This window comes from Mauremys mutica, chromosome 5, assembly GCF_020497125.1.
Source record: "Mauremys mutica isolate MM-2020 ecotype Southern chromosome 5, ASM2049712v1, whole genome shotgun sequence".
Taxonomy (NCBI): Eukaryota; Metazoa; Chordata; order Testudines; family Geoemydidae; genus Mauremys; species Mauremys mutica.
The window spans coordinates 142,383,131-142,399,122 of record NC_059076.1 but is presented as its reverse complement, the minus strand read 5'-3'; the positions used below and the strand labels follow the sequence as shown (position 1 = coordinate 142,399,122).

The 15,992-nt window shown below is 53.6% G+C and overlaps 1 protein-coding gene across 1 annotated transcript in view; it reads left to right on the top strand.

Moving 5' to 3' along the window:
* LOC123371212 (heat shock 70 kDa protein 12B-like) overlaps positions 1 to 15,992 on the top strand; it is a 54,901-nt gene that overhangs the window by 2,602 nt on the left and 36,307 nt on the right. The window contains exons 2-3 of the mRNA XM_045018539.1: positions 4,274 to 4,334; positions 15,209 to 15,309. Of these exons, the coding sequence (XP_044874474.1) occupies positions 4,292 to 4,334; positions 15,209 to 15,309 (144 nt within the window). The 5' untranslated portion in view covers positions 4,274 to 4,291. The remainder of the gene's footprint in view (positions 1 to 4,273; positions 4,335 to 15,208; positions 15,310 to 15,992) is intronic.

The window sequence follows — 15,992 nt, the reverse complement described above, 5'->3', positions numbered from 1 at the left end:
TTTTAGCTCTCACCTCCCAGCGCCTTGCTAGGGTGTTGCGTCTGCTACTGCCTCAGGGGAAAGCACCTGCCCTGATGAAAACTCAGCATCGCTTCTTGCAACACCCTCACAGCCCGGTGCAAACTAGCCCTGACCCTGTGGGTGTATTTCACGAGAGCCGAGAGGCTCACAGCCCACGTGGTCTGTCTGCGCTTTAGGCCCTTCCTTCCAGGGGTGGCTCTATGTATTTTGCCACCCCAAGCACAGCAGTCAGGAGGCTTTCAGCAGCATGCCTGCGGGAGGTCCGCCGGTAACGCGGATTCGGCGGCGCGCCTGCGGGAGGTCCGCCGGTAACGCGGATTCGGCGGCGCGCCTGCGGGAGGTCCGCCGGTAACGTGGATTCGGCGGCGCGCCTGCGGGAGGTCCGCCGGTAACGCGGATTCGGCGGCGCGCCTGCGGGAGGTCCGCCGGTAACGCGGATTCGGCGGCGCGCCTGCGGGAGGTCCGCCGGTAACGCGGATTCGGCGGCGCGCCTGCGGGAGGTCCGCCGGTAACGCGGATTCGGCGGCGCGCCTGCGGGAGGTCCGCCGGTAACGCGGATTCGGCGGCGCGCCTGCGGGAGGTCCGCCGGTAACGCGGATTCGGCGGCGCGCCTGCGGGAGGTCCGCCGGTAACGCGGATTCGGCGGCGCGCCTGCGGGAGGTCCGCCGGTCTTGCACCTTCGGCGTACCTGCCGCCAAATTGCTGCCGAAGCCGCGGGACCGGCGGACCTTCCACAGGCATGCCACCGAAGGCAGCCTGACTGCTGCCCTCACAGCGACTGGCAGGGCGCCCCCCGTGGCTTGCCACCCCAGGCACGAGCTTGGAGCCCTGCTTCCTTCAGATGGCCAGCCTGGCACGACTGCTGCCTAGCAGCACCAACTCTCACCATGTTCCTGCACCCAGCTCGAGAAATAAAGGGGAAGGAGGAAAGGGGACTTTAAACCCCCTTAGAGCAGCCCTGTGGCAGGGGACGCAGTCTCAAGCAGGTGGATCCTTACGGCCTAGGAAGCAGAAAATATCCAGCGTGCGGAGAACTATGTCCCACCGTCGCTCGGAGGCTGGGAGCAGGACCATTATGCCAGTTCTGCACTGGCCAGGGCGCTCTTCCCAGGGGGCCGGTTTCTCTCCCTTTGCGGCTCCTGCCAGAGCTGTGTGAAGAGACCTCGGGATACTGACAGTCAGTCCCGCTGGAGTTAACTGGCCACTTCTCTGCCTATGCTAGGCCTCTGCCCCAGCGGCGTGGGAGAGCTCCCCGCCTCGCTAGCCCGTCCTGTCACGCTACAACGCACAGGAGTAAATACAAAGTGTTTCCCTACCGTCCAAATTAAAAGCTTCACGTGGGGGGGAAAAACGCAGGAGAAAGAAATCAGCAGGAGTTGGGAACCTTGTGAAATTAGCACCCTTAGCTCCCGGGCTTGCACCCTGAGCGACCCCTGCTGGCCGACCCCGAAGCAGCAGCAGCGAGCTCCAGAAAGAACTGCTTCGTGCTCGGCCAATGAGAGAACGTTAATGGCCAGCAGCGGTGTGGGGAAGGTGGGCTCAGAGGACTTCTCCATGACCCCTCTAAAATGTATTGCTGTCCTGATCTTCTCTGTGCTTGTCCCTTCTGCATGATTGTGGGTGTGGCTAAAGCCACGAGGAGCTATCGTTTTGACACCTCCTGCCAGCACGGTACGTGTTAGACAAGCTCTCTCCAGCCTGTCACCTTGCATGCTCTCCACGGACGTGTGATGCAGGGGTTGCCAGAACAAACATCCATCGATAATTCGTGATAAGTTGCAGCGAGAATATTGCTACTTGCCAAGTCTGGACGAGCCGTATCTTCCCAGAGGAACCTCGCGCTGAGCTTTCAGGAGGCGATTCACAGGCCAGCCTGTTGGAAAGGAGCTAATCAGCTCCTGGGAAACAATCTTTTCACCAGAGCGGCCTGCAGTTTGCAGCCCAGCTTTCTCTAAGCATCAACCTCCAGCCTATTGAGAATCCTCCTGTAAGCTTGCAGCAGACAGCCCCTCCTTTACTGCTAACGTTTTATTCCCGGTGGCAGATTTAGATCCCTGGGTCACATGGGGCTCACTCCTTCCCCTCCTGCTGCATCGACTGTTTTATTTACAAGGCAACAGGGGCTGCCAGAAGGGAAACGCATCTGTTTAGGGAACGGCTTGGTACCTGCCATTTTTAGCACAAGCTTTTTCTCATGGGGCTGCTGGGACTTGGAAATTGGCTGCCTGACTATCAGTGTGTGGGTGGGTTTGGCTTCGGACAAGGCCTCTTCCCAGATTAGCTAATCCCGGTTCTCATGCCCAGGGCCAGGGTTTCAGGAGCATGCATACGTGCCAATCTGAAGGCCCAGTAGCCCCTGAGACATCCAGCATGATTTGTTCTAATCTGCTGAGCCTCAAGCCTGGATGTTAGCCAGGAAAATGAAGGAATTCAGCTGATCAATATATTTTGTGCAAAATACTCTTTGCATGAAAAATAGCTTTTTCCAAAACCTGAAAACTGAGTTTTTGGCCCACAAATGTTTGATTATTTTTCTGACAAAAATGTGAAAACTTTTAAAGAGAAAACGTGCAAGTTTGTGCCCAAAACCTGACAATCAAAATCTTTTCAGGCCAAACACTTTTCCATTTCCCTCTCTAGCTCCACTCAGGAGTCCAGTGCACCTTGTCCCAGGGAGACCGGCCCCTTTAAGAGATTCTGGGTCCAGCCCCACCTGTGACTCCTTCAGCTTCCCTCCCCAGGCAGCACAGTCACATGATAGGCAGGTCACGTGGCCAGATCAGGCCTGGAGAGTACATAAGAGGGAAGCCTCTAAAAAGGCCCGGAGGAGAGAGAGCAGGTGGCCTGTAGGGGGAACGCAGGCTGGCAGGACGGCTGTGGGCTCCGTGAACCGGGACTGGAACTGGCTGTTGGGGGAAGCTGGCCTCAGCTGAGCACTGGTGCTTCAGGACGGCCCCCTGCTACGCTCCTCAGCCTCACCCGTTCCTCCCGGGAGAATCTCTTCTTTGTCCGTGGCCGGCACTTTGAAACCGCTGAAGAGAGGTGGCCCGCGAGGAACCCAGCCCAGGCATCACGGGAGTTTGCTGGGATGGGGCTCGACTGCTGGACTGATCGCCAGCCCGTTGGGATGGGCTCAAAGCGAACCCCCTGGTCTGAACAGCTCAGGGCTGTCAGAAATCCTGACCCGGCTCCAGAGCGAACGTTCGCAGACGTCCCCGGGGTGAGGGGGTGACAAACGGCAGCTGGAGGGAGGTGGCAGGAAGAGCGCAGCTGCGGCGAGGGGTCCTGAGCAGCCGTGGGCCCAGCTCTGAGCTGGAAATGGAGGGCGAGAGGTTAGCAAGGCAGGAAAAGTGCCAGGCCAGGAGCCCAGGCAAGATCCACACAGCTGCAGCAGCCTGGCCAGGAGACACAATGCAGCAGAGCCACCCCCCCACCCCCCACCGTAGTGGCCGAGCCAGAATCCCCCACAGCCAGCCAATCAGTCGAGAAAAATACGTTAATTGTTTTAAAAGTGCTGGCCAATCAGAGCAGAGTAAAAAAAAAAAGCACAGTGGTACGGTGCCCCCTGGTGGTTGGCACCCAGGGTGATTGCTGTCCTCATCAGCCCCTAGGCCATGGGTGGGGTGGGGAAGAACAAGGCAGGAGCGGGGTCTGCAGAACAGGTTGTAGCCGGGCATAAGCACCGCATGCCCGTCTGTCTGTGAGTTCTGTAGCCTTCTCTAGACTAGGGGAGTTGCACCTGTGTTACCAAAGGGACCGAGTCAAACCTGTGCGAAGCCCCACTGCCAGCGCCCGTGAAGCAGCGTCACCCTTAGATCACTCTCACTAGCGCTCATCTTGATGTAGTCAAACCAGTGCAACTTTTCTAAGTGTCTGTGCTTCAGAAACACAGGCCCCAACACGCCCCTAGACTGGTCCAGATGCCAAGCCAAACCCAGAACGTCCTGAGCTTTCCCATCTGATCACTGGAGGTTCTCTGCCCCTGTGGTGACTGGCCCATCACTAGTCAGTGCGATTGTAACAACCCTCACCCTCAGGTAGGACTTGAATGCAGGACTTTCAGCACCAAAGCACAAACCACATCCAGCTGAGCTAAAGGAGGAACTCCATTAGCTAGCAGTGGTAGTAGTCTGTTGTCCTCTTTGTGGAACAGCCGCTAGCGAGGGATGCAGTGAACACTTCTCAAGGGCATCTCAGGAGCATGATGCACACAGGACACAATGCTTACCTCTGTGTTCTTCTGAATTTGCAGCCAGGAAGGTATGTGAAGATGTCGACCTTCCTAGATCCTGGGATGCACACTCTCCAGATAGGTAAGACTTATTCATGGGTTGGATACTTTGGTACTCAGATGTGCTGGCGGGCAGGGCCATGTAAGTACCTAGGCTGGGTACCATCTGTCTTGGAAGATACAACAAATCCTGCATCTTGGCAGGGGGTTAGACTAGATGACCTTGATGGTCCCGTCTAACACTCTGTAGGTTTCTAGGTAGTTAGATATGGTAGAGACAAGCATTAGTGGATTATAGCTGGCATGCTCTTAGTTAGAGGAATTATTGGATGTGGTCCATGGAAAGAAAGCTGCAGCAATGAGACAAAATTAAGAAAAGGAAAATTTAGGCTTAACATCAGGAAAACCCTCCTGACAGCGAGCTGTTCTGCTGGGCTGTGGAATCGTCGCCCACAGGAAGGGGTGGATGCTTCAGAGCTCAAGGCTCTTCCCACAAGCCTGGTCAGAGCACTGAAATATGCTGTGATCTAGTAGTTCTTTGCCAGCACCTCATAGATCATACCACCAGCCGGGACCAATGTGATCATCTAGTGTGACCTCCCATATGACACACATCATAGAACTGCCCTCGATTAATTCATGTTCGAGTTAGGGAAACATCCACTCTGGATGTGAAAATGACCCGTGATGGAGAATCCACCGCAACTTGTTCCAGTGGTTAATTACCCTCACTGTTAAACCTTATTTCCAGTCTGAGTTTGTCTAGCTTCAACTTCCAGCCATTAGATCCCGTGGTACCAATGTCTGCTAGCCTGAAAAGCTCTGTTCTCAAATTTCTGTTCCCCACGGAGGTATTTACTGCCTGGATGTAGCTTCTCTTGGTTAAACTAAACAGATTGAGTTTATGTCTAAGATTCTTTGACATCACTGGTGCAAGGATGTAGGCGGAGCTTCACACATTCACTTTATTACAGTGTCTCCCGCTCCCAGCCTCCTTCTGTTACAAAGCCACTGCCGTCAGAGCGGGGTGCGGCTCGAAAGAGAAAGCCAGAGACTGAGGACTCTAAAGATAGGGCTGAGCCAAACCAGCCCAATATCCTGCAATGGGGGTTTTATGCACACTCACATTTTGCAGTTAGCCTCGCTTTCCAGACCTGGCCAAACCCAAGTCCTGGCTGCTGACGACTTTACATTTCGGTGGGGTTCAAACTGTTGTGCCAAGGTTCACAGTGCTGGCTTAGTCTCTAGTTAATAACCAGCCTGAAGACGAGCCGGAAGAGCCTGTAGCCACCATAAGAAATGTTACCATAGGAAATATTCTACAGCCATGCCCTGCAGAATCCTGCCTGGATGGAATATTTTGAGAACCCAGCAGGGTGTGTGTGTGTGGGGGGGGGGGGGGAGATATGCAGAGAAAATGGCCCAGGAGAGGGATCAGCAGAGTGAAAGAGCTTGACAGCTACTTGCCTTCTGTAATGTAGCAGATGCTTGGGATGCATCACTACTGTCTTGTGGGCCAGTCAATCATAGAATATCAGGGTTGGAAGGGACCTCAGGAGGTATCTAGTCCCACCCCCTGCTCAAAGCAGGACCAACCCCAACTACATCAGCCCAGCCAGGGCTTTGTCAAGCCTGACCTTAAAAACCTCTAAGGAAGGAGATTCCACCACCTCCCTAGGTAACCCATTCCAGTGCTTCACCACCCTCCTAGTGAAATAGGGTTTCCTAATATCCAGCCTAGACCTCCCCCACTGCAACTTGAGCCCATTGCTCCTTGTTCTGTCATCTGCCACCACTGAGAACTGCTGAGCTCCATCCTCTTTGGAACCCCCCTTCAGGTAGTTGAAGGCTGCTATCAAATCCCCCCCTCACTCTTCTCTTCTGCAGACTAAACAATCCCAGTTCCCTCAGCCTCTCCTGATAAGTCATGTGCCCCAGCCCCCTAACATTTTTGTTGCCCTCCGCTGGACTCTCTCCAATTTGTCCACATCCTTTCTGTAGTGGGGGGCCCAAAACTGGACACAGTACTCTAGGTGTGGCCTCACCAGCGCTGAATAGAGGGGAATAGTCACTTCTCTCAATTTGCTGGCAACACTCCTACTAATGCAGCCCAACATGCCATTAGCCTTCTTGGCAACAAGGGCGCACTGCTGACTCATATCCAGCTTCTCGTCTACTGTAATCCCCAGGTCCTTTTCTGCAGAGCTGCCGCTTAGCCAGTCGGTCCCCAGCCTGTAGCAGTGCCTGGGATTCTTCTGTCCTAAGTGCAGGACTCTGCACTTGTCCTTGTTGAATCTCATCAGATATCTTTTGGCCCAATCCTCCAATTTGTCTAGGTCACTCTGGACCCTATCCCTGCCCTCCAGCATATCTACCTCTCTCCCCAGCTTAGTATCAGCCACGAACTTGCTGAGGGTGCAATCCATTCCATCATACAGATCATTAATGAAGATGTTGAACAAAACTGGCCCCAGGACAGACCCCTGAGGCACCCCGCTTGATACTGGCTGCCAACTAGACATGGAGCCGTTGATCACTACCCATTGAGCCCGACGATCTAGCCAGCTTTCTATCCACCTTATAGTCCATTCATCCAATCCATATTTCTTTAACTTGCTGCAAGAATACGGTGGGAGACCATATCAAAAGCTTTGCTAAAGTCAAGATATATCACATCCACTGCTTTCCCCATATCCACAGACCCAGTTATCTCCTCATAGAAGGCAATCAGGTTTGTCAGGCATAACTTGCCTTTGGTGAATCCATGTTGACTATTCCTCATCACCTTCCTCTCCTCCAAGTGCTTCAGAATTGATTCCTTGAGGACCTGCTCCATGATTTTTCCAGGGACGAAGGTGAGGCTGACCAGTCTGTAGTTCCCCGGATTCTCCTTCTTCCCTTTTTTAAAGATGGGCACTACATTAGCCTTTTTCCAATTGTCCTGGACCTCTCCTAATTGCCACGAGTTTTCAAAGATAATGGCCAATGGCTCTGCAGTCACATCCGCCAATTCCCTCAGCATCATCCAGGGTCAGCGCAACCCATTAGGTGACCTAGGCGGTCACTGAGGATGCTAACATTTGGGGAGCGGCGACCGCGGCGGCTGGACCTTCCACCACCTCTGTCAGGGGCGGCATTTCGGGGGCGGGACCTTCCGCTGCCTAGGGCGGCAAAAAAGCTGGCGGCGCTCCTGGCACCCTCGGTTGCAGCGCATCCGGCCCCATGGACTTGTGCATGTCCAGCTTTTGTAAATGGTCCTTAACCTGTTCTTTCACCCCTGAGGGCTGCTCACCTCCTCCCCATACTGTGCTGCCCAGTGCAGCCGTCTGGGAGCTGAACTTGTCTGTGAAGACAGAGGCAAAACAAGCATTGAGCACTTCAGCTTTTTCCACATCCTCTGTCACTAGGTTGCCTCCCGCATTCAGTAAGGGGCCCACACGTTCCCTGACCTTCTTCTGGTTGCTAACATACCTGTAGAAACCCTTCTTGTTACCCTTCACATCCCTTGCTAGCTGCAATTGTTGGTGTGTTGGGCTCTGAGCCCCAAAGCCTGCCATGTCCATTGAAGCTAGCGGGAGCTGCAGGTACTTGGCAGCAATAAAAGGAAAGGGAGTTTTGTGGCTAAAGTGCTAGCATAGGACTCTGGAAAGTTGGGTTCAAATCCTGGCTCGGGCATAGATACCCTCTGTAACCGTGGCCTTATTCTTTCTGTGCCTTCCCCTCCATTTGTAAAATAGGGGCTATCACCTTTCCCTTGCCTCTTTAGATTGCGAGCTGCTTGGGGAAGAGACTGTCTCCCACGATGGACCTGTGCAGAGCTCAGCATGGCGCAGCCCCAATCTCAGCTGTGCCCTCTCTGTGCTAGTGATCCAGGCAGACATTCTCCAGTGTCCAGCCCGCCTTCTCCCATGCACAGAGAAGCAGGAGTTCCTGTCCTTACCACCTTAGCTGGCTGCCTCCTCCTTTCAGAATCAAACAGGAAGCTGCCCACCTTTCTGAAAACCCACCTGCTCCATCCTGCTCCACTGTCCTCTTTGTCCTTCCTTCCTCGCTCTCTCGGCCAGAACCAACCTTTTCTCCGTCCCCATCACACAATCTCACCCCCTCTTCTCTGCAGCTCCCACAACCTCCAGGCCCTTTACCGAGTCCCATCTCACTGCAGACGCTCTGCTGAAAAGCTCACTGCGCCCCTTTGAAATTTCTCTCTCCGCCCGCCGGTATGATTTCTTACTTAGCTCGGCGATTGGATTATTTACCAGAACACCGCACAGCGCTTTGCAATGCAGTTGGTTTGATATTATTTATTATTTAGCTCAGCAATTAGATTATTTACCAGAACTCCGCACAGCACTTTGCGATGCAGTTTGTTTGAGGAGACACCGCCCCAGACAAAATTGTTTCATGGACTCTCTAGCTCTCAAAGCAACGGTTTATTAAAGCATTTCCTAATTCATCCCTGACGCCCCGCACAGTTCCCACTGGTCTCTTCCCATTAAATTAAAAAGTCCTGACTGACTTTCCTTTTTGTTTAAAATCAAATATTAATGCCCCGGACACGGGCGACAGTGAAACCCACTTAGAAAACAGGCACAAATGGAATGAAGCCGTGTCTTCTCAAGCAGTGATTCCAGGCCCAGGCGGTAGCGAGCGTCTGTAACGAATCCCAGAAGGACTCGGAGAGCAATGTTCGGAAAAGTACAAACTCTGCTTCTGCAGCCGCTCTGCTGATTAACCTGGGAGATGCCTGGCACCCGTCAGCTAGCGATCCAGATACATGCCACGGGCTCAGCGCTCAGCCAGCAGCCGTTACGGAGAGGGGGAGACGATCCAGAGAGCAGGGCGCTAACCTAAAACTTGGCAAAGCTCGATTCAGTGCCCTGCTCTTGGGCGAGGCATTTAGTCTCCTTGGGCCACAATTCCCCATCTGTGGAAGGACGCCGGCACTGCCCTGCGTTATAGAGGTGTTATACATCACAGGTTGTTCAAGCACTCGTCCTATGGCGATGGGTGGCCACAGAAGTACAATAGATGCAACGCTCCCCCGAAATGCCAGCGCTGTTTGTGTCTGACTGCGGCAGGCAGCTCCCAAAGGCTCGCGGTTTTCCCTGGCACTTTTATTTGTCGTTTGCTGATTTCTGCCCGGGGACGCTAGAGTCAGATCTGGTTTCAGGGGCAGGGAAAGGGTGTCAGTATCTTCCCCAGGGACACGCGTCTCATGGGCAGCCTCTGACAAGGCTTGAAGAACTTTCCCGAACTTAAATGTGTTGAGCCTCGCCACGGAGGTTGTATTACAGGTGGAGAAACTGAGGCACGTAGCAGGGGTGTGACTTGCACTCACTGAATCGGTGTCGCAGAGCGAGGATGAGAGCGCAGAAGACCGCAGCCTGCAGTTCTACCCGCTAGGCCATACTGCCCCGCCCTGGACTAGAACTGCCTCACTCTGGCCAGTGGAAGGAGGTGGACCTAAGCTTGTGTGGTTCAGTGAGGAAAAAATAAGTCTTTCTTTCCTCTGAGCCAAAACCTCTGCTGATCCTAAGCTGGCGTCACTGGTTGGATGGGTTCTAAGCTCCTGGAGTTTGATGTTTTTGCCGTCCTGAATCCCAGATAAGCGTCCTACATTCTGATCCGCAGCCAGGCCTAGCGATGCTGAGATGGGCATAGCCAGAACTGTTCCCTTCCCCCAGCAGGGTGGGAGCAGTCGGAGACACATCCTAGGCTTGCCAGTTTTGGTTGGATATATTCCCGGAGGTTTCATCACATGACATAATCTTTAATTAAAGATTAATCTTTAATTCCCGGAGAGTCCAGTACAATCTTGGAGGGTTGGCAACCCTAACACATCCGGATGTTGGTCTTGTTTTGTATAGGGCATGGTCTGCAGATCTTTGACAATCCCCCTGTCGCTAGGTGGAGCTAGGGTTGCCCGGTGTCCGGTTTTCGACCAGAACGCCCAGTTGAAAAGGGACCCTGGCAGCTCTGGTTGGCACCGATGACTGGCTGTTAAAAGTCGTCAGTGGCACAGCGGGGGCCTGGGGCTAAGGCAGACTCCCTCCTTGCCGTAGCTCCAGGCAGCTCCTGGAAGCAGCCGCCAGGTCCCGGTGGCCCTTAGGCGCTGGGATGGCCAGAGACTGGGAGGCTCCACATGCTGCTCCCGCCCCAGTACCGGCTCTGCAGCTCCCATTGGCCGGGAACTGTGACCAATGGAGCTGTGGGGGGTGGGCGGTGCCTGCGGGCGTGAAGGCACTGCGCAGAGCTGCCTGACTGCCCCAGCCTGCAGCCCCCTCCTCACCCCAAACCTCTCATCCCCAGCCCCACCCCAGAGCCCTCACCCCCTCCTGCACCTCACCCCTCTGCCCCAGCCTGGTGAAAGTGAGCGAGAGTGGGGAAGAGTGAGCGATGGAGGGAGTGGGGGATGGAGCAAGCAGGAGGCGGGGCCTCGGAGAAGGGGCGGGGCCTCGGAGAAGGGGCGGGGCCTCGGAGAAGGGACGGGGCAGGGATGTTCGGTTTTGTGTGATTGGAAAATTGGCAACCCTCGGTGGAGCCAGCCAGCAACGGGGCAGAACCAGAGATACAAACACTCTCGGCCTCGTTGGATCAGGAGAGCCACTGGACGGGATACTCTTCACCTGGCAGGATGGGAATCAGACCGGGGCCCATCTTCTGGCTCCGATTTGCGATCACACTTCAGGGTCGTCGACGCTGAGGCTGGGCCCAACCTGATACCCAGGGTGCCAACCGCCCCGTTTTATAGCCGTTTGGTTCCATGCTCTGCGGCTGCCTTTCCCCAGCCCAGCCCAGCTGTGAACTCTGCCGCCCGGGCCCGTGGCCAGACAAAGCCTGGGGCTGTTACGGCTCTTTGCTGAGTGCAGCCCCCAGACCCCACTGGCAGGGGCGGCTGCCAAGTGGCAAAGTGAAAGGCAGCCCCGCCCCCTCCCCGGTCTCCCCGGGCCAACAGCTGGAGACTGTCAGCCAGCGAGTGCTCTCCCAGGCAGGGGGATTAACTCTCGCTCCTAATTGGAACCATGCGCCCGGAGCAGTGCGGCGGGGCAGGCGGGGGCGGAGCGTGGCTGGTCACTCTGCAGTTCCAGCAGACAGAGCTTACTGGGGCTCCCGCCGTCCCTGGATCTCGCTGTGCTGGGGGTCAGCCGTATCCCATCGCCTACCTCCGCCTAGGGGGGGATCAGAATGCGCAAGGGACGGGCGGAGAGGCAGGGGGCAGAAATGGCAGCAAAACCCCCCTAGGGCTGGCGCCGTCCATCTGTGCGGACTCCGTGCTGAGACGGGTGGCTTGGAGTTGATGGTGGACAAACAGACCAGGCAGTTCTGCAGGGACCAGTCGTTATTCTTTCTTTAAGCATCAACTCCGGCGTTGCTGGAGACAAACGTTAGCTACTAGCGGGTAGCTGGTGAGCTAGTGACCTTAGAGCATGAAAACGGGGGGGTCATAATAACCAGAGACGGCTTCGAGCTTCCAAGTTTTGGGTGTGTGTGGAGGGAGGGGAGAGTTGCATCAATTTTAATCACAACAGAGCTCCTGTTTTACAAACCCGGTGGGGCTTGAGGAATTCACAACATCGGCAGCTCATAAAGCCGAACATCTCCAATCACAGAGGGCTGAGTGCATATACTGCCGTACGGCACACCACATCGCTTTCTTCTCGGCCCTCAACCCGCCGCCAAGCCATTTCAGTGCACCGACGGCATCGGAACGCGAAGGGGTGTCAGCTTGTCCTGCAGCGACGTCACCTTTGTTGCGTGGTTTTTTTTCTTTTCCGTCTGGAAACGTGACTCGACGAACTGGTCGTTCGTCGGACGGGTGCTCGTGAAATCGCGGTTTTACTGTCGCAGATTTTAAGACCAGACGTCGCCATTAGATCATCTGATCTGACCATCTGTATCGCACAGGCCAGTGAGGTTCCCCCAGGTACCCTGCATTGAGACTAAGAACTAAAGCTTCTTCCAGAAAGACATTCAGTCTGGCTCCAAAAGATGGAGAACCCAGCACTTCCCTTAGTAGTTTGTTCCCAGGGGTGGCGGTAGGGTGACCAGACAGCAAGTGTGAACAATCGGGACAGGGGTTGGGGGGTAATAGGTGCCTATATAAGAAAAAAACAAAGAAACTGGGGACTGTCCCTATCAAATCGGAACATCTGGTCACCCTAAACGGTGGGAGTTGTTGGCCAGGGGCGGCTAAGCCGCCCCACACAACCAGGCGTGGCCTCGTCCACGCTCCGACTCGAGGCCCCACTTCTGCGTCCCACTCGTCCCTCAGGGCCCTGCCCACACTGCTCCTCTTCCCACCCTCACTCAGCCTCTCCCGCAAAGCCAGTGGGGGCTGGGGCTGGGGCTCGGGCTGGTCAGAGTAGCTTGGGGAGTGGGGAAGGCAGCAGGCCAGGACTTGGGGCGGCTGGGGCGGGGGTCCGCCGTCCACCATCGGGAGCTGGTGGGGCCTCAGGCAGAAAGGGCAGGGGCTCGCCTCCCCGAACGGGGGTTTCATGTACCGCCCATGTTTGTTCCAATGGTTAATCACCCGCACTGTTAAAAAACTGTGCCCGTGTTCTTGTTCTGCCTTCCTGCGCTAGAGTCAAGAGCCCTTTACCTGGTATTTTCTCCCCAAAGAACGTCCTTATAGACTGTAATCAAGTCACCTCTCAATCTTCTTGTTTTTAATAAGCTAAGCAGGTTGATCAATTGAAGTCACTCACTCTACGGCATTTTCTCCAGCCCTTGCATTGTTTTTCTGGCTCTTTTCTGCAACTTTCAACGCCCCTTTTCCAAATGTGGACACCAGAACTGGATGCAGTATTCCAGTATCAGTCTCCACAATGCCATATGCAGAGGTAAAATCACCTCCCTGCTCTGCTGCCCACTGCCCTGTGTATCCATGCAAGGATCCCATTAGCCCACTCTGACCCGTACTCCCTCTCAGAGTCGCTGCTGTCCAGAACACAGTCCCCCATGCTGGAGGGGTGGGCCTGCATCCCTTATTTCTAGATGTATGACCTTGCATTTCGCTATATTAAAACACATTTTGTTTGAATGAGCCTAGGTTACCAAATGATCCAGATCGCTTTGTATGTCTGCCCTGTCCTCATCGTTAATTACCACTCCTCTAATCTTTGTGTCACCTGCAAATTTTATCAGCAGTGACTTTCTATTTACTTCCAGGTCATTGATAAAAATGTTGAACAGCATTGGGCCTAGCACCAATCTCTGTGGAACCCTACAAGAAACACCCCCATTCAATGATGCTTCCTCATTAGCCAATTACTTTTTGACACCTATCAATTAGCCAGATCATAGAACCATAGATTAGGGTTGGAAGAGACCTCAGGAGGTCATCTAGTCCAATCCCCTGCTCAAAGCAGGATGTTAGCCCAATCCCCTGCTCAAAGCAGGATGTTAATCTATTTGAACATGTGCTTTGCTGATGTTGTATAGTGCTAATTGTTTACTCAGAATGTTGTGTGGTACTAAGTGAAAGGCCTTACAGAAGTCTAGGTGTATTACATCTGAGCAGTTACCTTTATCAATAAAACTTATCTCACCAAAAATGAGATCAACTTTGTTTGACAAGGCCTAGGTTCCCTAAAGCCATTTTGACTGGCATTAATTGTATTGCCATCCTTTCGTTTTTAGTGATTGAATCCTGTATCAACCGTCCATTCTTTTTTCTGGGACTGATGTCAGGCTAACTGGCCTTTAATTACCTGAGTCATCCCACTTGTCCTTTTTGAACACTCTTGCGGGCTTATGGAACTGCCCCAGTATGCCAAGATTTATCAGAAATTTACAGAAACGGGTCAGAGATCTCCTTGGCCCACTCTTACCAGACTCTTGGGTGAAAGTTAGCTGGGCCTGCTGATTTTTAAACATTCATCCGTAGTAGATGCTGTTTAACATCCTCCGTAGTTACTAATGGACTGGAAAGTATTTTATCCTAATATAATACGAGTGCACCATCCTGCTTCTTGCTAACTAGAGAATGGAAATATTTATTGAACACCTCTGCCTCTTCTGTTTCAGTGTTAACAACTTTACCATTCCCATCTAGTAATGGGCGTGTACCATTACTGAGATTCCTTTTTTTCCTGATATACTTTAAAAAACCGTTCTTATTGTCCTTAGCCCTGCCTGCCATGGATTTTTTCCTGATGTCTTTAGCTTCCCTTATCAATTTTATACACTTTGTAGTCTTTAATTTATATATTAATAACTATATACTTCCCCTTTTTTTCCATTTGTTATTATTTCTAACTGCTGTCTTCACTTCCCCTCTTAACCAAGATTGGATTTTACCCAAAGTTATGGAATCCTGTTTTTTTGGCCATCTAGTAAACTCTTCTTAAAGGACTCCTGGTTTTCATCTGTCTGAATTTTTTCTCACAGTTGATTTCTCTGGTCCCACTGGGGTTAGAGCCCAGGCCCTGCTTTAACTCAATCTGGAACCTGCCTGCTTTGCAGCACAAATGCAAAAATCACTGGAGTGCTGATAGTCCTCCATTGACTTCCCACAATTCCCCCCAAAGGAGAGACAAGTTCTTCTGCTGTTGACTGGGAAAGAACCCTAGAGCGTCTGAGCACAAAGAATTGTGGGATATGCCCCCAGACACACACGGGCAAGCGCAGAAACGGTGAGGGCACGGTAACATGGGTAGGATTTTGTAGCGTGCATGCGCACACCCAGGCAAGGCTAACCTGGTGCCCAGACCCGGTGCCAATCACCTGGGCTAACCGTGCGGTGAAGACATACCCTGAATACGGTCAGGGGACTAGCAGGGGATAGAGAACATTACAAGGCCCATTGTTCTCCCCGGTGCAGGTGGGGAGACGGAGCAGTAAACGGGCCTAATGTCACATGAGTCACTGGCAGGGCCCGGTGCCTTCGCCACGGTGCTGGCGGTTCGCAGGAATGGATCCAGTGCTGTTCTAATCCTTATTCTGTTTGTTTGCCAGGTACAAACGGCGAGAGCTCTCAGACGCCGTCCCCACCCAGTTCCCCAGGAATGCACCATGAAAGCTTCAGCATCGCGCCGCTCACGCCCTCCCAGTCACCTGTAAGCCACAGAACCCCTTTAACGCCACCGCCGGGTCATCTGGGGTACCCCTGGGGTGCAGCTCCTGGATCGTGGCCATCGAATTGTTCTTTGCTCCACTCCTTCTCCGGCCATGTTCTGCCACCATCCACGGCCTTGTTGAATTGGCCCAGCTACCAAATTACTGGCCGTAGGGCATGGTCTGGTCGGCCCCACTGCACACTGTGGGCCAGTTCTCTGATGAAGTGGCCCAGTGTCAGAGAATGGGCGGGAGGTCACGTCAGCAGCAGTGAAATCTCCTGAGCCTGGCAAAGATCCTGGAGGTGTGGGGCAGGGTGAGGGGTGGACAGAAAGGCCCCTTCAGTATCTCCCCATAGGTGCCTATCAGCAAACACTGAGTGCTTTGACAGAACAGGTCAGACACCTGATATGAGGGCTACCAATCCTCATCCTCAGGGCATAAAGTGGTCATTAGCTGGCATCTGGAAGGAACGTTTCCTGCATGGGACAGTCTGGCAGTTGCCTGCATTGGGGGTCTTATGCCTTCCCCTGAAGCACCTGGCACTGGCTCTTGTTGGAGACAGAATACTGTACAAGATGGTCTGTTCAGGCGCACCAGTCAGGCAAATCCTAATTGTTTATGAAGCTTCAATAGCCACATAACGACATCAACAATATCTTCCGTTATTCAACGGGAGAAAGGC